This window comes from Peromyscus maniculatus, chromosome 4 (genome assembly GCF_049852395.1).
Source record: "Peromyscus maniculatus bairdii isolate BWxNUB_F1_BW_parent chromosome 4, HU_Pman_BW_mat_3.1, whole genome shotgun sequence".
NCBI lineage: Eukaryota > Metazoa > Chordata > Mammalia > Rodentia > Cricetidae > Peromyscus > Peromyscus maniculatus.
Genome location: NC_134855.1, coordinates 7,258,281 through 7,284,319, shown reverse-complemented (window position 1 = coordinate 7,284,319; position 26,039 = coordinate 7,258,281). Strand labels below are relative to the sequence as shown.

Sequence of the window (26,039 nt, the reverse complement as noted above, 5' to 3'; positions counted from 1 at the left end):
CCGGAAGTGCTGCCTGTGTGGTGCCCCGCCCACTCGGGACCCCGCCCACTCGGGACCCGGCCCCATTAGGAAATGTGCTGCCACAGTGGACAGTGAATGGGAAGCAGGCATCTGAGGGGGTACCTAGGACAAGGCTGTGTGTGTGTGTGTGTGTGTGTGTGTGTGTGTAGTTTGGACCCAGGTCTTGACTCTGTCTCTAGATGATTTGGTGTCTCTGGGCACATGGTCTCTGAGCCTCAGGGTTCTCTGTAAAAGATGGAGGTTGTTTTGCCATCCCAGTGCAGTTGGGAGGATCCAGGGTGGTAATCTTTGGAGAGGGTGAGTGGATGGTGACAGTGCAGTGAAGGACAGCTATTTTATTTTGTTTTGAGACGGTCTCGTGTATCCGAGGCTGGTCTCGAACTTGCTCTGTAGCCCGTGGTCCTCTTCTCTCCACCATGCGCGGGCACCGCAAGTGCCTGACACTGTGCCCTGTTTGTGTGGTGCCTACCGGGCTTTCTCAGGGCCTGATGTGTACTCGGCAAGCACCGACTACGGCGTTATGCCCCAGCTGAATGATAGATTTATTTTTGTTTGTTTGGGTTTTGGTTTTTGATTTTGTGAGACAGGGTTTCCTGTTGTAGCCCTGGCTGTCCTGGAACTTACTCTGTAGACCAGGCTGGCCTCAGACTCAGACATCCACCTGCCTCTGCCTCCTGAGTGCTGGGATCAAAGGTGTGCACACCCCCACCGGCTTTTACATTTTTTTTATTGTCTGTGTATGAGTGATGTAAGTGTGTGGGGCACGTGTGCCATGGTGCACATTTGCAGGCCAGAGGATACCTCTGTGGTTCTCTCCTTCCACCTTTACATGGCTTCTGGGGGATCAAGCTTTGTCACGTTTACATGAAAAAGGCTTGTAAACCATCTGGGCTTGGGGCTGGAGAGATGGCTCAGTAGTTAAAGAGCACTGGCTGCTTTCCCCGTTCAGGGTTCAATTCCCAGCACCCACATGGCAGCGTTCACAAATAAAAATTAAAACAAATGTCCGGGCTTGCTGATTCATCTGCCCCCTCACGTGTGGCCAGCCTTGTATCCAGGAAGCAGGCATGTCCCAGCCTGAGCAACACCAGCCTTGGTTCAGGATGCTGAGCTATTCAGCTTCTATGTGCAGAGCTTTGAGAGGGGCCGTGGTTCCCAGCATCGTCCACTCAGTGTCTGCCGTGAGTTGGGACACAGAAGATAAGAGCACTTTGTGTCCAGAATTAGATCTGTGAATCTGAACCTGGTCCTGTCGACTGTTTGCTGTGTGATCCTGGCCAGGGGCTGTGCCTCTCTGATTGGTCTCCTCATTTGTGACCTTAAGATCAACATCCTCTTTTGGGAAGTCTCTGCCTTTGAAAACCCTTTCCCAGGGCTCTCAAAGCCCTAACAGGTGGGTTATTGTGTGGAAATAGAGGTCCACGCCTCTGAGACCTTCTACAGAGATGTGCTCTGGCCCCTGACATACTAGGTCATTCTTTTATTCACTCAGTCAGTAGTTATGGAATTTCATCTGGGCTTAAGAGTGCATGCCTGTAATCCCAGCACTCAGGAGGTTGGAGAAAGAAGGTCAGGAGTGCAGATCATCCTAGGCTCCATATCCAGTTGGATGCCAGCCTGGGTTACATGAGACCCTGTCTCAAAGCCATAGTGAAGTGGTAGTTATGAGGACCTGTGCATGGTCCAGCAGGGAAATGCCCGTTGTGCAGACCTAACTCCTGAGTTCAGTCCTCAGAACCTGTGGTAGAAGGAAGGAATGATTCTGTGAAGTTGTTCTCCACACATGTGCTGTGATACTCTTGAGGGCGTCCACCCCCAAATACACACATACAATTAAAAAAAAAATAGTTCTGGCGTTTCAAACCCAGTGTCAGAGTGCTCACTTAAAAAGGAAGGCCAGACAGTTACAAAGCCCTTCCTGTGCCGGGGACAGGCTGATCATAATTTCTCAGTGGTCCTCCTTTGCTTGCAGCTTCCTGGCTGGCTGTGTTCTCTCAAGGGAAGGTGGGGGAGTGTGGGGTGGAAGGAGCCATAAGTGTTGACCTTGAAGAGGAGGGACCTTGTCCTGAGAGACCTGGGGAAGCCTTGGCTTATTTCCAGGTGGAGATGACAGCCAGTTGCGGTGGTGGCCTGAGCATGGTGTGGATGGTGAGGGGCATGCCCAGGTAGGGGTGGAGTGTCCAAGGCCTCAGTGACAAGTGGCGGGAGCTATCTGAGGTGCACCAGTTATGGCCCTGCGGGGTTGACGGAACCCCACAGGGCTGGCAGATTCTGCACATTCTTGGATGGAGCATGACCTCCCTCAGCCTCTGCTTTTACCCTTCTGATGTCAGGAGGCTCACTCTCCTCCCTGACAACTCCAAGTCTGAGAAGTGGGCTTCATAGCCTCCGGCCATACTGGGTCACCAGGTGGGGTTGGATTGGTGAGACTGTGTGGCAGGGTTTCCTGGTGTCTCAGCAACAGCTGCTATAAAGTTCATGGAAGGACTCAGGAAGTCCCTTCTCTCATGAGGAAGTGCAGGGCTGGGGGCCAATGAGATGGCTCAGCAGGTAAAGGAATCTGTCACCAAGCCTGAGGACCTAACTGGTCCCTGCAGCCCACACACTGGAAGGAAAGAAACAGCTGCTGTACATTGTCCCCTGACTTCCACACATGTGTAGTGGTGTGTGTGTCCCCTCCCCGAGACACACACAATAAATAAGATACAAAAAGAAATCAAAATAAGAAAACTGGGCAAGGATCTCTGTGCAGGGCTGGGTGCTCTGACAGGTACCTGAGCGTCCAGGAGGAAGAAGACTACATTGCGACTTGTAAAGTGTGACCCCACTTTGCCCCTCTCTCTGCAGGGTGTAGGCCGGGAAGTAGGCCACACAGTCTGAATGCCAAGGGACTCTGGCGAGTCCTTCCTCTTGTCTGTGCCCCATCTGGGACCCTTCCTCTCTTGCCGCTCTTAACCAGGGGTCACTGGTTAAGAGGAGCCCAGCTGTATCAATCCAAGTCCAGAATAGCCATGGTGGATGTTTATTGCACAAAGATCTTGCTGAAGGAGGTAGAGCTTGTTCTCAAAGCTGTCTTGGACCCAGTGTAAGCCACATGGCGGGGTAAAGCTGTGACATAAGCCTTGATTTTGGGGAACTCTTCAACAAGGTGCCGGCCAGTTGTGGTCTGTATGACAGAGACAGTGGTGTTTATGGTTTCCTAAGCGCATGCTGGCTTAGAACGCTCCGCCAGCCTTGTTCAGGAGGCCCTGTGTCTGGCTGTGGCAGGGTGGCAGCAGGCTTCTGCAGGGACAAAGCTGTGTGGCTTTGGTCGTGGTACTCTCCTTGAAGCGTCAGGTGACAGTAAGGTGGGGACAGTGACCCCATTTCTTGCTTCTGGAGTGTCTAAAGGTTCTGAGAGATGCCCTGTAGAGATCTTGGCCTATGCCAGGTGGGTCCATGCCAGCCTTACCTGATGACTTTGAACTTCTGATTATTGTGCTGGGGTTACAGGCATGTGCCACACATGCAGTTTTGTGTGGTGCTGGGGACTGAACTCCGGGCCATGTGCATGCAGTGCAGGCATTCTACCAACCGAGGTTTTGTTTTGAGACAGAGTCTCACCGTGTAGTCCAGGCTGGCCTTGAACTTGCAGCAAACTGCCTCAGCTTGCCTTAATGCTCCAAATCCTGACATTTACACATTATGTGTCTTCATAGCTGGTGTGTGTGTGTGTGTGTGTGTGTGTGTGTTCTCTGTTTAGCTGAGCTGAAACTCACTATGTAGACCAGGCTATCCTTTAAATCACAGAGATGTGCCTGCCTTTGCCTCCTGTGTGCGTACATTAAAGGCTTGAACCACCACGCCCAGTTGTGATTTTTTTTTTTTTAAAAGACGGAGTTTCTTTGTGTAGCCTTGGCTGTCCTGGAACTCACTCTGTAGACCAGGCTGGCCTCAAACTCAGAGATCCGCCTGCCTCTGCTGGAATTAAAGGCATGTGCCACCACCCAGCTAGGGCAGTTCTTTGGAATGTGAAGGGTGTGGGGAGAGTGAGAGCAAAGGGTGTGGACCCGGGGCTTAAGTTTTGGGATCCATATTCTGTTTACAGGTGACTGGCCTCAGAGTCCCTATGTTGGCCTTGAAGTTTTTTTTTCTCTGGCCTGGACACTTCTGCCTCTCAGGTGGGACGATTGAAATGATCTAAATGTCAGGAGGCTAGGAGGGTCACAAGGTCAAGGCAACCAGGGGCACATAAGGAGACCCTGTCAGAGAGAGGAAAGAAGGAAGGAAGGAAGGAAGGAAGGAAGGAAGGAAGGAAGGAAGGAAGGAAGGAAGGAAGGAAGGAAGGAAGGAAGGAGAGATAGACAGACAGACAGCTCGATCGATCTAACTGATCTTGTTTTTCATTTCGTCACTGAGTAGACTGAGGCCTGAGAGTGGAAAGGAAGAGCCCAAATCCAGAGGCCTCAGAGCTGGACGGGACTCCTGACTGCCCTCCCCACAAGGAGCAGCTTAGACTCAGCCAGGGGAGGGTGACTGGGCTGGGCCAGGCTGCAGAGGGTATAATTTTGAAAACTGAGTAAACAAACAAGTCCTCAGTGAGCAAGGCAGGCCCTGGGCAGCATCACAGACAGGCCTGTGTTTCAGGACAGCCCAGGCTTGTCCACTCCCAGACAGAAAACTGTGTCTGGTTAAAAATAGCCAAAGCACCACTCTCCTCCCCCCCACCCTCCCCCGCTCTCCTCCCACCCCCACCCTGTATTTAAGGCTGCCAGGAAAAGGGGAGGGGGCACTGACCCTCCTTGTGGGGAATTGGGCCCAGTCCCCAGGGAACGACTGTAGGACAATCTCCAGGCTCTGCTCAGGATAGTCACTGTATGTCTCTGGGCCTCAGTTTCCCCTTCTTTAGAGTGGTGGTGATCCCATTCCATGGTGACAAGCTGAGAAGATGGTGAGTCCAGTGGGTGAACAGAGCAGGCCCTTTGTCTGTCTGGTCTGGCTCCTGCTGGGACCTCAGAAGTTAGTCCTTTAGTCTTGGCCTGAGGCGGGGGCTTCTGCACTCAGCAAAGGGGTTATTTTCTTAGCGGCCTAGGACCCCTTGTCCTTCCAGGCGAGGCTGTTGCAGACTGCACAGCACAGCTTTTCTGTTTTCCGTGGAAACTGTCATGGAATCCAGGACTAGTGGCTTGGGGTCTTGCCCTGCTGGCCTGGGCCCCTCCACTCCCACATGGGGCTCAGCAGACTTCCTGGGTAGTTAGGGGCTGTCCTCCACCCACCCCCCAGCCCCCCAGTCACATGGAGAGCTTTTAAGAGGCCAGTTTAGTGTATCAGCAATTAGATGTACTCAGAACTGTGTGTAGCCTTGGGTGACGCCTCCTCCACGCTGCGCTTCCTTTCCCGCTATGTGCCGACACCTGCAGGCCCTTCCAGGCTCATCTGGACCTCTGAGTCATGTTATAAATACCGAAAGACATTACAGGACTCTCAGCCTCATTCTGTAGCCTCTGTGCTGGGGGGCAGGGAGCGGGGTTTGGTTGCCCTGGTGACCATCCTTACTAACATATTTGTAGCAGCTGAGGGTTGATGCCCCTGGGCTTCCTTGGGTGGACAGTGGCAATACTGGCTGGTTTTATGTCAACTTGAGACAAGCTAGAATCATCAGAGAGGAAGGAAGGAACCTCAGTTGAGGAAATGCCTCATGAGGTCCAAATGTAAGGCATTTTCTTAATTAGTGATCGATGGGGGAGGGCCCAGCCCATGGTGGGTGGTGCCGTCCCTGGGCTGCTGGTCCTGGGTCTGTAAGAAAGCAGGCTGAGCAAGCCATGGGGAACAAGCCAGTAAGCAGCACCCTCCATGGTGTTGCATCAGCTCCTGCCTCCAGGATCCTGCCCTGCTTGAGCTCCTGTCCTGACTTCCTTTGGTGATGAACAGTGGTGATATGGAAGTGTGAGCCAAATAAACCCTTTCCTCCCCAACTTGCTTTTTGATCATGGTGTTTTATCACAACCATAGACCCTCAACTAGGACAGTGGCTTTGGTGGTGACAGTCTACTTTTCCATCTACTGCCAAGTGCCCCTCGGCTGATAGATGTTTCATTTGCTATTAACAGGATATCACTAATCCTCAATGGCTGCAAAGGTTTTGTGTGGGGCTGGCCGTCACTGTTCTGTGATGATGGACACCACGGTGCTTGATACTTAGATGTGTGAGAATGAAAAGATGCCACTTGGGGCTGGAGAGATGACTCAGTGCTTAAGCACACTTGTTGCTCCTGCAGAGGACCCAGTTTCAATTCCCAGTCCCCATGTGGTGGCTCACAACCATCCTTAAATTCAGATCCAAGAGAACCAAAGCTCTCTTCTGACTTCTGTGGGTGTGCATCTGTTGTGCACCCATATACACGGGCAAAACTCGTGCAGACAAATAAAAACCTAGAAATAACTCACAAAAAGAGATATGCCACTTCTCAACCTTGATGCATAGGGACCTGGAACCCTCTGCATGAGGGCCTGGGGTGTGTGTGTGTGCACAGTGTGTGTGGGTGTGGATTTTGGGTGCTGAGGGCAGATGCAGGAGAGCATGGCCTGTGTTTCTGCCCTTTTGGAAGGAGCAGTGTGGGCCTGTACTGTCTGAGGCCACAGGCATAAGGTGCGTGCATCTGCTGCAGAGGGCTTCCTTCCTCCCTGCGTGTATTCCCCGTGGTGTGACTCACAGCCTTTCACATCTTTGTTCTTGTTCCGGAGGGTAAGGCCAGGGATTTGTTCGTGATCGGGCTGGTCCTCGCCTGGGCTCCTGACCCGTCTCTGGTCTTGGCTGAACCCTTAGTGACAGGCAGGGGCCATTCTTGGTGTATACCAGGTTCAGAAGTGTGTGTGGACTGAGAGATCCATGTGTGTTTGGCAAATGAGCTGGTGACTGCCAAGCCCGGACACCTAGGTTTTGCCTGTGCAGAGACGTGTTCATGGCTGCTGTGAAGTTGCCCTCCCCGTGACAGCTTGCTCCTGCCCATTGTCATGTGCTCTCCCGTCACAGATGAGACGTCTTCCTGGTGGTCTGGGCTCCCCTGGTGGCCTGGGCTCCCCTGGTGGTTTTAGGTCTGAGGCTAGCACTTTCACTTGCTTGGTGACTTCAGTCCTTGTTACCTATCTTAAAGAGGTGGTGATAGGGTCCCGCTGCTGGCCTCATGCAGTGCTGGGGGATCCAGAAGCTTGTGTTCCCTGGCCGAAAGATGGAGTGCTGAAGCTGCTGTGCCTGAAACCGTGGGAACTTTTAAAGGCCAGGCGGGAAATGGCGACCAGAAGAGATCAGTAGTCCCCACACTCACAGGCTTAGGGGAAAGAGACTGAGCCCTGCATAGGTACCTTAAGAGAGAGTTAGCGCTAGGTCAGCTTGTAACCAAATGGTAGCACAGAGCACTTACTAAAGCAGGGAAAGGGAAACACTGTATCAATAGGTATTATTCAATGATATAATATGTAGCCATGAAAAGGGAAAGTATAATCCCCTCCCCCACACCCACCCACCCAGACAGGGTTTCTCGGTGCGGCTCTGGCTGTCCTGGAATTCCCTCTGTAGACCAGGCTGACCTCCAACTCAGAGATCTGCCTCCCCAGTACTGGGATTAAAGGCATTAGCCACCACGCCCAGCTTAAATATAGTTTTTGTATGTCTGTATATTAGGGGTTGGGGATTTAGCTCAGTGGTAGAGCGCTTCTTGCCTGGCAAGCGAAAGGTCCTGGGTTCGGACCTCAGCTCCAGAAAAAAAAAAAAAAAAAAAAGAAAGAAAAAAAAATGGGTATATTAGCTGGGTGGTGGTGGCACAGGCCTTTGATTCCAGCACTGGGCAGGCAGAGGCAAGCAGGTCTCTGCGTGTTCAAGGACAGCCTGGTCTACAGATCAAGTCCCGGGTAGTCAAGGCTACACAGAGAGACCCTGTCTCAAAAAAAAAAAAGTGTGTTTACAGACACACACACACACACACACACACACACACACACACACACACACACACACACAATGGGAGGAAATGCACTGAAATATAGACAAAAATTTGGAATAGCAGGATAGTATATTATTTGAATTTTTCCTTTATTCCTGACTTTTTCTTTATATATTTAGTATTTGTGTGAGTGTGTGAGTGGAACTGGATTTGTAGACCAGGCTGGCCTCACTGAGATACATCTGCCTCTGCCTCCCCAGTGCCGAGATTAAAGGCGTGCGCCACCACACCCATCTCCTTTCCTGATTTTTTTTTTTTTAGCAGTAAGTGTATCAAATTAAAAAGAATACTGTGACCCCGTTGGTTGTATTTTGGAAGGACAATTCTGTCTGATTCCAGAACTGGGGTCACCCTAATCTGACAAGAGCCAAAAGGAAGTTACAAGCACAGGGCAAGATCTGGAGAGGAGTGAGGAAGGTTCTGGAAAGAGGCTGTTCATCTGTCTGAGAAGGGCATGATTGTTAGCTCCCCCCTGTGAGCTTCATGAGGGATGCTCTGCTCGGTGCACAGTGCACACTGAACATAAGCACCTTATCTCCACTGTCGGAGCTCCTGAGGCTCTTGGGAGGAGGGATCTCTGAGATAGGACCTGAAGGATGGATGGATGGAGATGAGGCCCCCCGTCTGGTAAAGGAGATTGTGTGTTCTTGCTGGTCATAGCCATAGCCACAACTCTGAGAGTTGTTTTGCAAAGTACCATCATGTGTTTCTGGGGCTGGGCAAGTGGAGTGATGTGCCTGCCCGGATGAGTGTCTGTGGAGAGTTCACAGAGTTGGGGAGACACTGCTTGCAGACCTGGCCTGCTGCGGTTTCCCAGTCTCTCCAGGTGCAGGAGCCCTGGACAGTGTTGGATCAGGAAGAGGAGGCAGAAGGTCTGAACTCACGTGACAGCTTTAGTTGGCATGCTGGGGTGGTGACCTTTTCTACCATTGACGTGTGACCTGGGGCTGGCCTGTTGAGCTCTAGACCTGGCCCTGTGCAGACTGGGCAGTACTGGGACCGTCAAGCCCTTGGTTAATCTAGCCCCAGAGGCTGGGCAGGAGCTGTCCAAGAGCCAGAGTTAAGCTTTGTGGGAAAACTCAATTGTCTTTCTGTGTCTTAGGGTTTCCGGGAGAGTGAACTGTGGAGCTCTGGTGTGACCTCACCCAGTCAGAGGACAAACAAATGTGTGCTTCGAGATGGCTTAGCAGTTACAGGGGCTTGCTCTGTGAGCCTGGGGACCTGAGTTCGATCCCGGAAGCTCACAAACATGGAGAGCCAAGTGTGGTGGCACGCCTTTAATCCCAGCACTTCGGAGGCAGAGGAGGTGGATCTCTGTGAGTTCAAGGCCAGCCTGGGCTACATTCAGAGACCCTGTCTCAAACAAAAACAAACAAACTGGAAGAAGAGAATGGACACTACAAAGTTGTCCTCTGGTCTTCATACATGTTCTGTGGCACATGCATTCCCCACATACACATCATGGACACATACATACATCATGTACATACAATAATAATCCGAATAATAGTACAGCCAGCTTGTGCTAGGGTTGCTGGTGTGTTGCTGTGGTCCTGGCACCGAGGGGCTGAGGCAGGAGGTTGCCGTGTGCTGGAGGCCAGCCGTCCATCCCGTTCCACCCTCTCCCCTCACTGGTGCTTCATGGAGACTACAGTGCTCAGCCAACACGCTCGGCATTCTGTGTGCTTTGGAGGAGGGGCGTCCCTGGAAGTAATGGGCCCAGGCTCACCATCTCCCCAGCACCAGGCGGCATGGGAGATGATGCAGGGCTATCGGCTCCAGCCCCCAGTCTGTCTGTCTGTTACGGGATGACGTGATACCCTTTTTTGTCCAGTGAAGGAGCTGGCTACCATGCTAGACCCTCAAGGCCCAGACCCTCCCATTGTGACAGAAGACGATGAATGTCCTTTCCCACTACAGTGGCAGGCCCAAGGGACCACTCAGCCTTAATCAAACTTACCCCAAGTTCCCTCCATCCACCTAGGGTGCACCTTGTTTTAACTGTTACCAGCCCCCACTCAGGACAGAGACCTGGCCAGTCGAGAATACAACTTGGCTTATCTTATTTATTCATTTTGTTTTGAGACAGGGTCTTCTCATGCTGCTCAGGCTAGCCTTGAACTTGTGATCCTCCTGCCTCAGCCTCCTGAGTAGCTGGTACTATAACTGTGAGCCACCAGACCCAGCCTTCCATCTCTATGGATGCCTCGCGCCTGACATTGCAGCCCAGGGTTGAGTTTCTGATGCTCAGCTGTAAGCACATGAACGGCTTTGCACTGGCTGGCTCATCTTCCTGTGTCCCTGTTCCCCTGTCTTCCTCCCTGACTTGAAGAAAGCGGTATTCCCCTGTTCTCACACTGTCTGCTGTCAGGACCTTGGCTCTGAGAGCTGCATGCGTGTGCGTGTGCGTGTGCGTGTGCGTGTGCGTGTGTGTGTGTGTGTGTGTGTGTGTGTGTGTGCAGGCTTGTGTGGTGGCCAGGGAGGGGTCTGGCATTCCGGGGCAGCTTGGGAAGGAGCTCGACCTGGATTTGGTAAGGACAGTGGCATTGTAGGCACCCAGCAGATTTGTGGTGGGGCTTGTGTCCTTCTCAGCCTTTCCTGCCGGGCTGGGCTGAAGTAACTGGTGCCTTCTGTCCGCTGGTTCCTGCCAGGATGGCACTGCACTTACTGGGTTCTTCTTGTCAGGTGGACGGTGTCAGGTGCTCCTGGCACATCTCACTGGGGCCTTACAACTTTTGTTGTTGTCCAGACAGGGTTTTGTTATGTAGCCCAGGCTGACCTCGAATTTACAGTTTTCCTGCCTCAACTTCCTGAGTGCTGGGATTACAAGCATGCCGCCACTACATCCAGCTTAGGTGGGTCTTTTTATTTATTTTTTTTAATTATTATTTTTTAAACTTTTTTGAGACAGAGTCTCTCTGTATGTAACTCTGGCTGTCTCAGAAATCAATATGTAGACCAGGCTGGTCTTGAACTCACAGAGATCTGCCTGCCTCTGCCTCCCCAGTGCTGGGATTGAAGGTGTGCGCCACCATACCTGGCGGACTTCTTTTACTTCTAGATCTATTTATTACTTTATGTGTGAGTGTTTTGCCTGCATGCATGTATGTGCACCACATCTGTGCTTGATGTCTGAGGAGGTCAGAAGGACATTCATTGGGTCCCCTGGAACTGGAGTTACAGATGGTTGTGAGCCTCCATATGGGTGCTGGGAATTGAACCCAGGTCCTCTGCAAGAGCCACAAGTGCTCCGAACTGCTGAGCCGTCTCTCCAGCCTCTACACTGCATTTTTTTGGTGGGGGGCAGGTGCTTTTCTGAGACAGGGTCTCTGTGTAGCCCTGGCTGTTCTAGAACTCACTCTGTAGACCAGGCTGACCTCAAACTCAGAGATCCAACTGCCTCGGTCTCTAGAATGCTGGGATTAAAGGTGTGCGCCACCACTGCCTGGCATGGCTGGGCTATTTTCAATGCTCATTTAATGGAAAGAAATTGAGGCTCAGAAAGATTCAGTCATTGGCAGAGCTGGGCCTGTGTGGTCCCAGTGTTCACATTGTTCCGGGTTACCCTTCTGGGGCACAATTGTTAGCCTCTGTTTGCCCACCTCTGATAGTTGGGAGCTCTCTCCCTGTGGGTCCCCTGCCCTGTTCTGGGCATCAGATGCAGTCAGAGCCCTTGCTGAGGTCCTGTGTGCTGTCTGTGGGTCATCCGCAAACCAGATCCAGCTTGGTCAGGCCGCGGCTGCAGCAAGCCCAGAACCTGGTTCCCAGGGAGTTTTCCAACTTCGTGATTGCTCATGGCATGGTGCCACTCAAGTACTTCCCTGTAGCCTGTCCCTGAGCCTTACTTTTCTTCTTTCAACCATCCCTGGGAAGGAGCTTGGAGAGACACGAAGAAAACAGACAAGAAGCTAGCCTGGGGCGCGCGCGAACCCGTGACCGATGATCAAGCTCTTGAGGATCTTGGATTCCCAGCAGACGCTGTCTCTGGGGATGATGACCCAGCATCTCTGATGATTGCTGCTGTGTTGGGGAGTGTGGGGTGGCACCCCATCCACAGTGCTGTGGGAGCAGGGCTGCGGCTGGTGTGGTTTACTGGCTGTCCTTTGTTGGGTCCACTTCCCCTTTCTGATTAATTAACCTTTGAATATCAAGGGCCTAGAAAAGTAGATCCCAAATGTGCCACATTTCCTCCCCTCCCTCCCTCCCTCCCTCCCTCCCCTCCCTCCCTCCCTTTCTTTCTTTCTTTTGACAAGGTCTTTCTGTAGCCCTGGCTGTCTTGGAACTTACAATGTAGACCAGGCTGGCCTTGAACTCACAGACATCCACCTGCCTCCGCCTACCGAGTGCTGGGACTAAGGACATTCGCCACTTGTGCCCAGCATGTTTCCCGTTTCTTGCTCGTTCTGCAGGAGAACTGGGTGGCTGCTGCTACCTGGCAGTCACCCTTCCCTAGCTGCTCATCATGTGGCCATGGAGCTGGAGCAGATGAAACGAATTTCTTCCAACCTTCAGTGGCTGCCGTGGGCAATGTCAACTCCTGCTTGAAAGGCTCTGTGGAGTTCAGAGAGAATGAAATGCATACTCATTCCCCCGAGCCAGTGACGGGTGGGCTTGTTTGAAAACGCCGTCTAAGCCTGTGGCTTGGGCACCTTGCTGTTGCTCAGAGAGCCCTTGGCCTACAAGGGGAGGAGCAGACAGATTCCTGCTTCCTGTGTGTCTACAGACCAGCTTGCTTTTTGTCTGCTGGGCACACTCAGCTCTCTCTCACCTAGCGAGGCGCTAGATCCTCTGGATCCTCAGACTGTATCACTTGCCCTCCTCTGGCTTCCTAGTTAGAGTGGTTACCCATTGGGGGGTCGCTTAATAAAAATTGTGTGTGTTAGAGGCTGACTTGTGGGGGTTAATTCTCTCCTTCTGCCCTGTGGGGTCCCGGGATTGAACTGAGGTCATGAGACTTGGCTGTGGGTGCCTTTATCTGCTGGGCCAACCGTCAGTGTCGGGTTTTTGTTGTTGTTTGTTTGGTTGGCTAAAATTTTATTTATATTTATTTTATGTGCACGAATGTTTGCATGCCTGATGCCTGTGGAGGCCAGAAAAGGGTAGTCAATCTCCTGGAACTTGTTGTGGGCCACCATGCAGTTGCTGGGAACAGAACCCGGGTCCCCTGCAACACCATCAAGTGCTCTTAACCACTGAGCCATCTCTCCAGTCCCATTGTGGTTTTTTTTTTTTTATTGACAGTCCATCTCCTTCATCAGATCCCTAGAGCCTATCCCTGGAGACACAGAGAGAGGTTCTTGGAGGGTGGGCATGATGCCAGTCCTGTGTCAGCCTGCGATAGGTGTAGACAGACTTGTCCTGCTCTGGGTTGGGGATGTTGCTGGTGGCCTGGGCCCCCTTTCTCTGTCTGCTCCCCAAGTGTCCTGGCCTCCTAGAACAGGCTGCCAGCTGGAGGCTGCGAGCGGAGAGCTGATGCCAGGCAGGTGGGTGGAGCTGGGAAGGGATGAGAAGGCCTTTGTTTCTCCTGTTTGTGTCCAGATGGGAACTGATTTTCTCGACTGAAGTGGAGGATGTGAAGGGCAGTTTCGGGTGTTCCCCCACCTCCAGACATTTCCCCAGGCCTCCACCCTGGCTGCCCTCGCCACCCTCAGGCCCTCCTGTTTCAGCATTTACTCTTCACCAGACCTGTTGTGGCCGAGTTCTGGTTAAATATTTGCTAACTGAGAAGTTTGCAAGGCGGCTTTCTGTAAAAGTCCCGGCTGACTCCCAACCCTGTCTGCTAAGGAGACCCAGCCCTCCTGGGCCTTCAGAGCCTTTGCAGGTGGCCGTCTTGGCATCTGGAACTAGATAACCTTTCACTCTGGGGTTCGATGGATCAGGGAGAGAGGGCAAAGGCCAGGCCGAGTCCTGGGGAGCCAGGGTGGAAAGAGCCTGGAGAGAGAACTGCTCCCTAATTTCCTGACCTCTGTTCCCCACCTGTCCAAGGGTCAGCCTTCCCAAAGTTCCAGTGGCCTGTTAACGAGGAAATGTGGCAGGGCAGGATTCAGTCAGTAAACCACTCGAAGCCTTGACTATTAACCGTAGGGTCCACGGTATCTCAGAGTTCTCCATTACCATTAGGGAAGCAGGGGGTCTGGGACATCATGCCTGGTTCTGCTCTCTTGTCTAATGTTGGGCAGGCAAGTCACTGAATTCTGAGCCTCGGATCCCTCATCCAGAGAATGGGTTTAACAGTTTGTCTTGGTGGGATTAAATGAAGTCACGTGACAATTATTGCTAACGTGTTTCAGAAGTGCTTCAGTGCTGGCTCTGGGCAACTGTGGCATGCATTAGCTCATGCTGTGATGGTTATAATTATATGCAAATGGAGAACTAAAGAGCCTTAGTGGTGGGAGCAGGGCGAGGGAGTCCGGCTGAGATTCTGAGCTGGAAATCAAGAAGGATGTTCTGCCAAAGGGCCTGTTGTAGGAGAGAGGACAGAGCGGGATGCACTTGGTATCAGTGGGAGGGAAGTGTGGCTGAGAGCCCCTATCTTGGATTCCATTCATCGCTACCTGCTGATGGGCTGCAGCATGTCAGGACATGGGTAGGTGTTGTGTCAGCCCTGATAGGGAACCTAAGGTCTCCTGGGGCTGTTGAAGGCTCATCCTTAACAAAGCAAGTCACCTGATCCTCTGGACACTGCCACAGTCCTCGGAGTCCAGGTCCCGCTGGTCTGGTGGACAAGTCTGTTTCTCCAATGGCATTGATGCTCCTAGATGCTTCCGGACTGTGGCAGGTTGTGATTTGGTGTCATACTCTGTGACCTACATGAGAAATGATAGGTCCCCTGCCAGCCTGGTGCCTCTCCACCTGTCTGAATAAGAACTTTTTTTTTTTGGTAGTCCTGGGGATTGAACCCAGGGCCTTGAGCGTGATAGGCAGATGCTCTACCACTGTACTGTATCCTTAGCCATCTGGCTGTGACTAACAATCAGCTCTATAGGTCCTCAGTCTATCCTCAGCGAGATGGCAGAGTCCAGTGAAGCAGGGTCCCTGGACACTCATGTCCCCAGCCCACAGCAAATGCATACACAGGCCCATGTGGACCTGCGTTCCTGGGAAGGGGTTTCCACGTTAGTCCCTGGTGTCGGAGGCCAACTCAGCAGGAGGTCCCTTCAGGACACCTGCAGTGAGGAAGGAGGGAGGCCACGTGACACCCACTCTCCAACAAAGAAGGACTGTGCTGGCCGTGTTCCTTTCTCCTCAGGCGCCTCCGAGGCCCAGCTTCTACATAAACCTCTCTTACATGTGAGGAGCCTAGGGTCGGTGGAGCTTATGAGAAGTCGAACGTGGATAAGTGGAGAGCACCCACCCATCCTGGGGATCCCCAAGGAAGCGATGGTTCGGGGAGGAGGGGATGTTCAGATATTAGAGTACTCAGGGTACTTACACCAGGAGCCGAGCCTTTGTCCCGAGGGCAGAGGGAGCCTTAGAAGGTCTGTGAACGTGGGAGGGCCAGGCCAGGTCCTGGAATGGCACGGACCAGAGGGAGTCAGGAATAGTTTGAGGCTGAGGCAGGTGTAAGAGGGTAGTGACCGGGCTGGGCAGTGGCGGGTGGTGCAGGCTGAGCTGAGGTGAGCTGGCCGGCTGACTGACAGGAGTCACCTCACAGTTACCCTCTGAGGCCCAGAAGCAGAGCCCCAGGCACCTGCCATTGTTGAGGACACCCTTCCTTTGGACTTCTTGTCAAGGGGCCTGCATCGGCCCCTGCTCTCTGGATAAGCCTCATTGGTGTGGCTGTCACGCTCTCTCCCTGACTCTGGCTCTGCAGGGTCCTGGCCTGCTGGCCCCAGCTCTTCTCATGGGCCGATTGCTCCCTCCCTCCCTCCCTCCCTCCCTCCCTCCCTCCCTCCCTCCCTCCCTCCCTCCCTCCCTCCTGCTGGATGGCGGAGCCTATCATTATCCTTCTTCCCAACTCCCCAGCAGGGCCCCTGCATCGGTCCTCCTGATGGGGCCACCCACAGGCTGCCGTATCCACCCCAGAGGCTGACAGTCTCCATGGTGTGAAATGTATTTGCCCAAACTTTGGTTCTGAGTCTGTGTCGTTTATGTATGTACACATGTATGTATATACGTGTGGAGTGTGTGTCTGCATGTGTCTTTTTAGACACCTGTATAGGTAATTTGTGAGTGCATGCGGAATCTTTCCACATTTGCTTTGTGCCTTACTTTGGGGACAGGGTCTCTCCCGGAACCTGGAGCTCCTTAGTTCAGTTAGGTTGGCCAGCCCATAAGCCCCAGGGACCTGCTTGTCTCCGCCCCCAGCACTGGGGTTAAAGACCTGGGGTGCTATGCTGGATTTTTATGTGGGTGCTGGGTGTCCAAACTCAGTTCCCTGTGGTTGCACGGCAGCCATTTTGGCAGCAGAGCTGTCTCTCCGGTGTGGCCCCGACACCACTCCCCCGTCCGTCCGTCCGTCCGTCCGCCGCCGCCCCCCCCCCCCCACCGTACTGTGTTTATGCTGTGTGTTCTCAGACATCACGTAACCTCTCAGAGCATTGGTGGAGGAAGGTCAATGCAGGCAGCTCCGACGCAGGACCAGGGATACGGCCCGGCTGGCAGTGTTTTCCTTGCATGTGGGAGGTCCCGAGTTTGATCCTCAATGCTGCGAGGAAAAAAAAAATCTCATACTTTTAGATGGGTGTGGCAACTCATGCTTTTAATTGTGGATCTTGGAGGTGGAGGCAGAGGGCTCAGGAATTCGGAGTTACTCTTGGCTACATAACAAGTTTGAGGCCAGCCTGGGCTACACGAGCCATATCCTGGGGCTGGGGAGACCTAAGTGGAAGTGTCAGTAGTGAGATTTCGGGGTCAGGAGAGAGCCTTTAGGGACACACTGAGACCTGGTACTCCAGTCCTTTGGTCGAGCTGTGCTGTGTGACTCCAGGAGTGTGTGACTGCCTCTCTGGGCCTCAGTTCTGGCTGCACCAGTTAGGTGATGTAGTTTCTGGTATTTGACTTCGTGACTTGGGGAACCCAAGGAGTCCCTGCCTCCTTAGTTTCTGGGGTGGGCGGGTCATCGTCCTAGCCACTTCCCCCACCTCCCTATCGGGAGTGCTCCCCAGTGCCCCGAGAACCAGGCAGGCCAGTTCTGAACGGCCCCACCCTGCAGCTGCTGCCAGCTGCTAGGTTTCAGTCCCCGTGAAACCCTGAAACTGGGCCGGGCATGGTGGTGAGGCTTGTTCCACGAGCCTGCTGGAGGGACCAGCCAGACCAGGATGGGCCTGGCTCAGTGCCCACATCTGAGTCCAAATCAGGGTAGGACTTGTGTGAAGTCCCTGTGTCCACGCGAGGTCGGCTGCTGCCCTGGTTGGAGATCGTCTTCTTTGTCCTCATGCCGTCACTGTGGAAGGGGATTCAGACTCAGGTCCCTGGGTCTTGGACCTGGGCTCAGCTCTTGCTTGGGCTGCTCTTTCATGAACAGTGTGGGAGGGGATCTCAGTTCCTCGTGCTCCTGTGGATAGAGATTATGTAGGGTTTCCACAGGGGTGCAGCATGCAGGGTCTCACAGACTTCCTGCAGCGTGTCCCCAGGGGCCCCTCTTTACCTTCCCCATACTGAGCTTCATCTGCAGGATAGACCCAGCACCCCTCTCCCAGCTCCCCAAGGCTTCAGGGACTTCAGGGCACTCTGGGGCCCTTGTTCTTGGTGGCGTCTGCTATCTACACAGGAAGTAACATGATCCCTAAAATTGTCACTTTGGAAAATCAGAGATCAGCATTCTTCCGGCCACTGAACTGCAGTTAGTGTCAGTCATGTGCACTGTCCTTGTCAGGGCCAAGTGTCTTATGCTCATTGGTTCAGATTTCCTCATCACCTAGTCGGGCGTGTACCCATGTGCCATCTTGAGAGAGAGTCAGGCTCACAGAGAGCAAGTGCCTTGGCCAAGACCATCAGCTAGGGGGCGGAACTGGGACTTGAACCCAGAGTCTGTGCCTGTAAGGCACTGAGGTGCTGGAGCCCTTGTGGGTTGTGTCCTGGCCACTTGTCAGTCCCAGGTGACTGTGGTCAGTCCCTACCCGGCTTGACTCACACGCAGCTCAGTGGAAGTGCTGAGGGTAGCGTTTTGGTCGGCTCCCAAGGCCAGGGCAACACTGTGGAGATTTTCATTAAGACCTTAGGTCCCTGAGACCTAGCTGCCCATTTTAGCCCAGGGAGGGTCAGCCAGGGCAGGGGTGTCCAGTAGGTGGGAGGGAGCGGTGCCAGCCTTGACTACGTGGGAGCAGGTAGGGAGGTGGAGAGCCAGACTAGATCTGACACTCACAGATTATAACCTTGGGAAAGTCACTTTGCTTTTCTGAGCCTGAATGTCCTCATCTGTCAAATGGGGACAGTTAAGCTCGCTTTGCATCCCCCTGGGCCTGGGTAAGGACATAGAAAAGTGAAGCTAGGGCCTCATAAAGGCACCGTATGGCAGTGTGAAAGGCCACTGGGGATGGGGGACTCTGGGCCTGGGGGAAGAAAGAGTCCAAGCCGACTCCCGTTGGCCTGGGATGTAGCTCCCTGGTAGACTGCTCACCTGGCATGCATGAAGCCCTAGCTAGGTCTGGTCCTCAGCATCACAAAAACAAAACAAGAGTCCCACTTCTAACTCGGTACGGTGACAGAGCCCTGTGATGCCAGTGCTTGGGAAGCTTCAGGAAGAGAGTTGTCTCAAGTTTGAGGTCAGCCTGGGCTGCGTGGTGGAACCCCTTCACTCAGATAAACAACTCTAATTCCTCCTTCTGAAATTCCTCTTCTCTTTTCTTCCAGGCTGTGTCTCTGAGCCTCAGGACCACAAGGGCTGAGAAGCCTGTGCTGAGTTCTCAGTGGGCACACCCAGGGAGCTCTGGGAATTCTGGGTGCAGAATTAGGAGGATTGGCTGGTGAGGGGCCTCTCTGGGTCACCCTTGAGCTCCTCCGAAGGGTGTATCCAGCTGCATCAAGACTCACCACCCCTTACTCAACTGACTTGCTTTAAGACTGGGCTCCTCAACATCCCCACACCCCCACACAGAAAGAGCAGGGAGAGAGAGAGAGAGAGAGAGAGAGAGAGAGAGAGAGAGAGAGAGAGAGAGAGAGAGAGGGAGGGAGGGAGGGAGGGAGGGAGGGGGAGGGAGGGAGGGAGGGGGAGGGAGGGAGGGAGGGAGGGAGGGAGGGAGGGAGGGAGGGAGGGAGAGAGAGAGAGAGAGAGAGAGAGAGAGAGAGAGAGAGAGAGAGAGAGAGAGAGAGAGAGAGAGAGAACAAGAATACTTTGTCCTGGGAACCGGCCTTTTCAGAGCCTCATGGCATACCCTGCCTTCTTGAGACATGGCGTAGAGGCCTTGCAAGGCCTGGGGCATTGGTACTTCCGAGACTGCCTGACACAGCTCTGGATTTCCCAGCTGTCCTCAGGGTGACAGGGGACCAGGCAGGGCCCCTGGGACAGCCCACACGGGGCCAGCTTGGTTTCTGTTGACTTACTGTGGGATGGTCTTTCCCGAGCCTCCTCTTACAACCTGGGAAGTGGGAGCTTGTATGCACCCTGATCCCTGGGCCGGCAGAAAAATCTGCGTGTTGGGCAGAGGCGGGTAGCCCAGCTTCTGTGTGAGGTGAGCCACATCTGAGGGGTATCGCTGGCTCAGGAGCAGGGTGAGACACGCAGCCCAGGTTGGGGTGTGGTGGGGAACCTGGGTGCACAGAGGACACACACAAGCCCTGCTCCTAACTTTAGTTTTGTCTCCTCTCCTCTCCTCTCCTCTCCCTCCCCCTCCCCCTCCCCCTCCCCCTCCCCCTCCTCTCTCTCTCTCTCTCTCTCTCTCTCTCTCTCTCTCTCTCTCTCTCTCTCCCTGGTAATGAGTGGTTCAGCCCACCTCTTGCCTCCATAGTTACAAGCTGAGCACTGTTATAATTAAGACTAGTGTTTTTGGTGCCCTGGGCTGTGCATGTGGCGCTGTCCATAACCTGCCCTGTCCACATCCTGTTTGCCCCTGTGAGGGGCTCTGTGATGCCTGGCTTCTATGAAGGGCGAGGGTCTGAGAGAACTGGGCAGCCCCAAGCCTCCCTCTCACGGGAAGCTGGAGGGCGGGCCCATCAGTTTCCACGGTTCCCACAGCTCCTTAGGCAGCGGCATCTGAGCTGAGTCAGCGCACAGGAGGTGAGGCCAGCCCACGCCCACAGACCTGCCCACCCACGCCTCTGTACCTGTTGTACTAGCCTCCAGGTTCTGGGCCCCTGAGGCTGGTCCTCTCTCCTCGGGTGGGGCCACAGGCTGCCTCCTCACTGCCCTCTGAGGTTTTGTGGACAGCGGTCGGAGCCCACTCGGATCCTGACCGTCTCCATCTCCTGTGTGATCTAGCCAGCCCCCTACACCCACTGGTCAGAGCAGTCCTCAGGGTTGTGAGCCTTGGCTTCGGAAACCCTGAATCCATGCACTGGAGTGTCTCTAGAGGCCATGGAGAGATTGGAAGAGCTGATGTGGGCAGGTGTAGAGAGAGGTCCACCCCTCCCCCAGCCCTAGGTACCTCCCGCAGATCCTAGGCTGGATGCTGAGTCATGGAATCCTCTGACGCTCTCTGGAGCTAGCCTCGGGCAACAGTTGACAAAAGCAGTGGCCTTGGTGGCTCCCGCTTGTAATTCCAACACTCAGGAGGGTAAAAGCAGAACTGATGGGAATTGCAGGCCAGCCTGGGCTACAGAGTGAGTTCCAGGCCAGCCTGGGGTATACAGTTAAACACAACTGTATCTAAAGGGGTGCTAAGTAGCATTTACAGGGTGGACACCGTGAAGGGCCCCCAAGGAAAGGGGACTGCCTGGGCTTGCAGAGCCCTCTGGCAGGGAGGTAAGGCCTGAGCCAGGCCCGTGTACTGACTCATGTCTTCTCCCATGCAGCTCTGAGAGCCTTAAGTCCAGGTTAGAACAACGGAGTGCTGCTGATCTTTGGGGTCCCCTTTGCCCCCTGAAGGTCCAGCTTCTCATCCCTTGTGTTTGGGGGCACTTCCTCAGTACCAGGCACGTGGTAGTTCTTCTCAGGCTGACTGGGCTCTGCCACTACTGTCAGCCTCTTCCAGCTCTGCCTGGGGTGCCAGCTCACAGACCACCTTTGCTGCCACTTGCCCGGCTGCTCGCGGGTCCCGATGCTGAGACCCCAGCCATCCTTGTCGTTGCTCAATAACCATTTGGTCACTGGTCCACCCCTAGGTCCCTTCCCTTCGTCAAGCCCCCGCTGTGCGTGGCCCAGTAAGGGACAACCCGCTTTCTCCCCACCCACATGGGAGGTCTGTAACCTCAACACCAGCTGCCGTCCCTAGTCCATCCCGTCCCGTCCGCTCCAGAAATGGGAGCAGATATGTAGCAAGAGGGCCCCGCCTTCTCGTGTGCTGGTTGATTCTGGAAGATCAGCTGGCAAAGGGTTTGCCAGATTTGGGTCACGTTTGCTATGGTTCCTGAGGTCAAGTAGAGGAGTGTGCCTGGGACTGCAGTCAGGGGCAGCAGGGCTCCCGCCGGGCACTCTGTTCTTGGATGCATGAGTGTGCCCTCTTTTTCACATCATTCAGTGGAGCCATGCCCCCATCCCACACCATTTCTGCCCTTCTCTCCACTTCTTCCGTGGGCCCCGTGGCTTCTCCTTCCCTAGGCTTCCTGCTTCCTCTCCGGAGCTGTGGTCCCATCTCCCTTGGGTGACTTATGTTCACTTTGTGTGAAAAGACACCGAGTGACTTTCACCCCGGGCCCTGGGGCTGTCCTGGCTGCACAGTAACACAGCTTCACAGAGTTAAACAAATGCAACATAAAAGAATGCAGCACATCTTTGCATCATTAAACAAAGGTTCCACAGCATAAATGAATGTAACACGTCTTACATTAATATTATGCAACAATAGCTCAGTTGGTGGAGTGTGTACCTAACCTGCATGAATCTCAGGATTTGACCCCTGACCTTTAAACAGGGCTTGGTGGCTCATGCCTGGAGGATCAGTTCAAAGTCAGCTTTGGCTATGTAAAGAGTTAGAGGCCAACCTGGGCTACATGTGCTCTTGTCTCAAAAGAAGAAGAAAAAAGGGTTAACTTGGTAGATGAATTTGAATCATGAGTAAATGACTCAAATATATGAAAGTGAGGAGGCTTTCTGCACCCCCCAATCCCTGCACGGGAAAGCCCGAGCCCATGGCCGCCACACCTTTCGCCAATAGGAATCATTCTTGCTCAGAGACTGTGTTCAGCGTATGAGACCATTGCTTTCCAGCTGTCTTCACAGGGTCTACCAGTCACTTCCACCATAGCCTGGCTTTTTTCTGTCTTGGGTGGACTGGTTTGTGCTGGTCAGTTCCACCTCTGCACATTAGCTGGTCCATGCCCACTTACATGGTATCCTAGGTGTGAGCAAGGCATCAAAAGGAGCATGCAGCCCTGTAGGGAACCCGTGCCCACTCACCACACCCTGTCCACCCAGGGGGAAAGCGGACTCACTTGGTGCTGGTTGCCAGTGAGCCCGAGACTCTCCTAGGCCTGTTGGATGTGGTTTTCCTTTCTCTCTGTGTGGCCACTGACCAGCTTCCTGTCAGGAGTGGGTGGCCACTGTGCAGACCGCTCACAACCAAAGCCCTTGCCTAGCGTGTGAGAGACCAAGGTGACCAGTCCCAGTTTGGGTGAAAGGGCATTTGTGCATCGCGTGAACAGTTCTTCACGCAGGACTTTGCAGACTTGATTCCCTAGGTGTCCACACACCTTCCCTAGGCCTCACACTCTCTTGCATGCTTCCCTTTCAGAGAAAACTGAGAAGATCCTGAGAGAGTTCCTCCGTTTCTACGAGGACCAATATGGTGTCTCCCTCTTCAACAGCATGCGCCATGAGATCGAGGGCACCGGTCCACCACAGGCGCAGCTGCTCTGGCGCAAGGTGAGAGGCATGGGGGGGGGGCAGCCTGGGCTCTGCCAGCCCTTCTCCCATGAGGCCTTTGATGTGGCTTCTCTGGGCCTTTGTTTCCCTGTGTTGGTGGGCTGGTCTCTAAGGGCCCTTCATTGGCTGAGGTAACCTTCCCTCACTTGGTCCCTGCCCCCCACTGCCAGTGCAAACCACCCCTCCCACTGCCAGTGCAAACCACCCCCACTGCCAGTGCAAACCACCTCCACTGCCAGTGCAAACCACCCCCACTGCCGGTGCAAACCACCCCCACTGCCAGTGCAACCCACCCCTCCCACTGCCAGTGCAAACCACCCCTCCCACTGCCAGTGCAAACCACCCCCCACTGCCAGTGCAAACCACCCCCCACTGCCAGTGCAACCCACCCCTCCCACTGCCAGTGCAAACCACCTCACTGCCAGTGCAACCTGCCCACTGCCAGTGCAACCCACCCCTCCCACTGCCAGTGCAAACCACCCCACTGCCAGTGCAAACCACCTCACTGCCAGTGCAAGCCACCCCACTGCCAGTGCAACCTGCCCGCTGCCAGTGCAAACCACCCCCACTGCCAGTGCAACCTGCCCACTGCCAGTTGCAAACCACCCCACTGCCAGTGCAAACCACCTCACTGCCAGTGCAAACCACCCCCACTGCCAGTGCAAACCACCCCACTGCCAGTGCAACCTCTCTATTGTCACAGCTGCATTTTGCAGTCTTGATAGCTCAGGTTACTCACTGTCAAGTGACATGTGGCAAGCCTCTCTGGTCCTGTGTCCTCCCCTCCAGCATGGAAGTGGCATGGTCTCTGCTTCACAGATCCATTAACACTGTCCCAGGCCACCTGCTCTAGGTTCCCCTCCCCTTAGGACCTTGTCATTCATTATCCAGTGCTAGCGTTAGAATTAGTGGGGACTGTGATAGGCCTGGAGGTAACAGAGCTCGGGTGAAATCAGGAAGGAAACAGTTGGTTTGGCTGCTGAATTACCCAACTTGAGGCAGAGGCTAGCTACGTGCCTGGAACACTACTCCAGGGCTCTCTGAAGGGAATCTTTGCTGATGACTGTATTTGGACTTTCTTGGCCCGCCAGCCCCAAATAATGACACAGAGACTTGTTATTAATTATGAAAACTTGGCCTTAGCTTAGGCTTTTCCCCGACTAGCTCCTATAACATAATTAACCTGTTTCTATTAATCTACGTTCGGCCACGTGGCTCGGTTACCTCTTGGTATGTCCAATTTCTGCAATGTCTTGCTGGCATCTCTGGCACACCTAATTCATCTTGAGTTCCTCCCTCTGCCCAGAATCCTCCCTATCCACTCCTGCCTAGCTATTGGCCATTCAGCTCTTTATTAAACCAACCCGAAGGTGCCTTGGCGAAGACACATCTTCACAGTGTACAAGAAGGTTATACAGAACTGAGGGCGGCTGCAGGGTCAGGTGCTAAGGCTCCAGGCAGTGCTCAAGGTGACAGACAGTGAATGCTGTCTGCACAGTACAGTGGGACCCGGGAATATGACTGGCGGCTACAGACACCACAGTCTGGGCAGTCTGGAAAAGGCTGCTCCGCTGAGGCCCTGAGGGCCAGGGAGGGGTTGACTGTGAGAAGGGACTGACGGACAGAGTGAATCCAGATGTACAAAGTCCCAAGCTTAGCCCAGAGGACCCGGTCTGGGCCCAGGAGCCGACAGAGCTGGCTTAGATTCCTAGCCCAGAACCCTTCTCCCGCCTGCAGCCTGCCTTGGGAGGAAAGGGTGGGCTGTTTGTGCCTCGTGTACCACTCTAAAGCAGAGAGGCCTGGGCGTGGCCTGGCCTTGGCTCGGGCAGGTGTGCACCGACCGGCACCTGTGTGGCGAGGAAAGGGAGGCTGGAATTCAGCCCGGATGAGCAGGGCCTAAACTGCTTTTCCTGTCTAGACGGCAAGGCGAGAGGCCCATCCAACGTGGGGACCCAAACCTGTAATCCCAGTATTTGTGAAGCTGAGGTAGGAGCCAGCCTAGGCTACTACGTGCTGAACACCAGGCCAAGGAGGGCTATATCCTAGGACCCTGACTCAAAACAAGAACAAAACCAGAGACAGACAAAGGGTTCAGGCAACGTGGTTCCCCAGGATGAGTGAGGCCGATGCTGTGGTAAGCAGTTTCTCTGTGTGTCTGGCTTTTCACCCTCACAGGACTGTGTCCCACTGCAGGCAAACGGGACATGTAGCCAGAAGAGTGGCCTGAAATTTGTTGATGTTCCTGATCGCCTGGGGCTTTCTTTGATGGCTCATGAAGCTGACTGCCACGTGAAGTCCTTACCGTAATAGAAGGGAAATAGTGTCGGTCACCAGAGCGGTCACAGTCATAACAGTCATTGCAGTAAAATAACAGAGGGTCAGGATGAGGCGCCGGCCTGGGACCCCAGCACTCAGGAGCTGAGGCAGGACCAGCAGGAGTTAAGGCCATCTGGGGTACACACTCATAGAAAGAGGTGTCTCACCTTCCACCCCAGCAAACAGAGTAATCAGTAGTTGTTTTGTGGTGGAGAACCTCACACCACCCCCTCCCTGCTCTGAGGGTCACTGGGGGGTCACTTCTCTGGCTCCTGTGATGGGTGGCAAGGGTACCCTTGATTTGTAGGGTCTGGAATATTGTGGGCCTCCCAAAGGCCTTCCACTCAAAACAGGACTCTTGCCATTTGAGAAAACCTGTTTTTCTGTTGAGTAAGGTCTCATGTAGCCCAGGCTAGCCTCAAACTCCACCTGTAACTGAGGATTACCTTGGGTTTCTGGTCCCCCTTCCTTCTACCTCCCTCCTGAACCTGGGATTAGAGGCTTGCTTGCCTTTGGAAAAAAAATCTTAAAAATAAAACCTAACCCAGCAGCCAGGCAGTCTCAGTGAGATGGCCCAGGATCTGGGGATGTGCTCAGTGGTGGGGTGCAGAGCCTGGCTTCATGGCTCAGGCACTTCCTAGAGTCAACCCTCTGGGACTGTTCCTAATCTCAGGGCCTTCCGGTTGTAGATGCCCAGCTGAGCCGGTTGGGTCTTCCCAGGGTGTTAGGAAAACCCTGGCTTTTCTTCCTAGAAAAGACGGATTGGAGGGCTGGGTTACAGAAGTCTAAATATAGACCACCAAGTGGGGGCCGCCTGACAAGGG

The 26,039-nt window shown here is 53.9% G+C and overlaps 1 protein-coding gene across 1 annotated transcript in view; it reads left to right on the top strand.

Annotated features, from left to right (window-relative positions):
• The window catches only part of Niban2 (niban apoptosis regulator 2), a 48,542-nt gene that overhangs the window by 6,274 nt on the left and 16,229 nt on the right, over positions 1-26,039 (top strand). Inside the window, exon 2 of the mRNA XM_006998038.4 lies at positions 22,769-22,899. Coding sequence (XP_006998100.1) covers positions 22,769-22,899 — 131 coding nt within the window. The remainder of the gene's footprint in view (positions 1-22,768; positions 22,900-26,039) is intronic.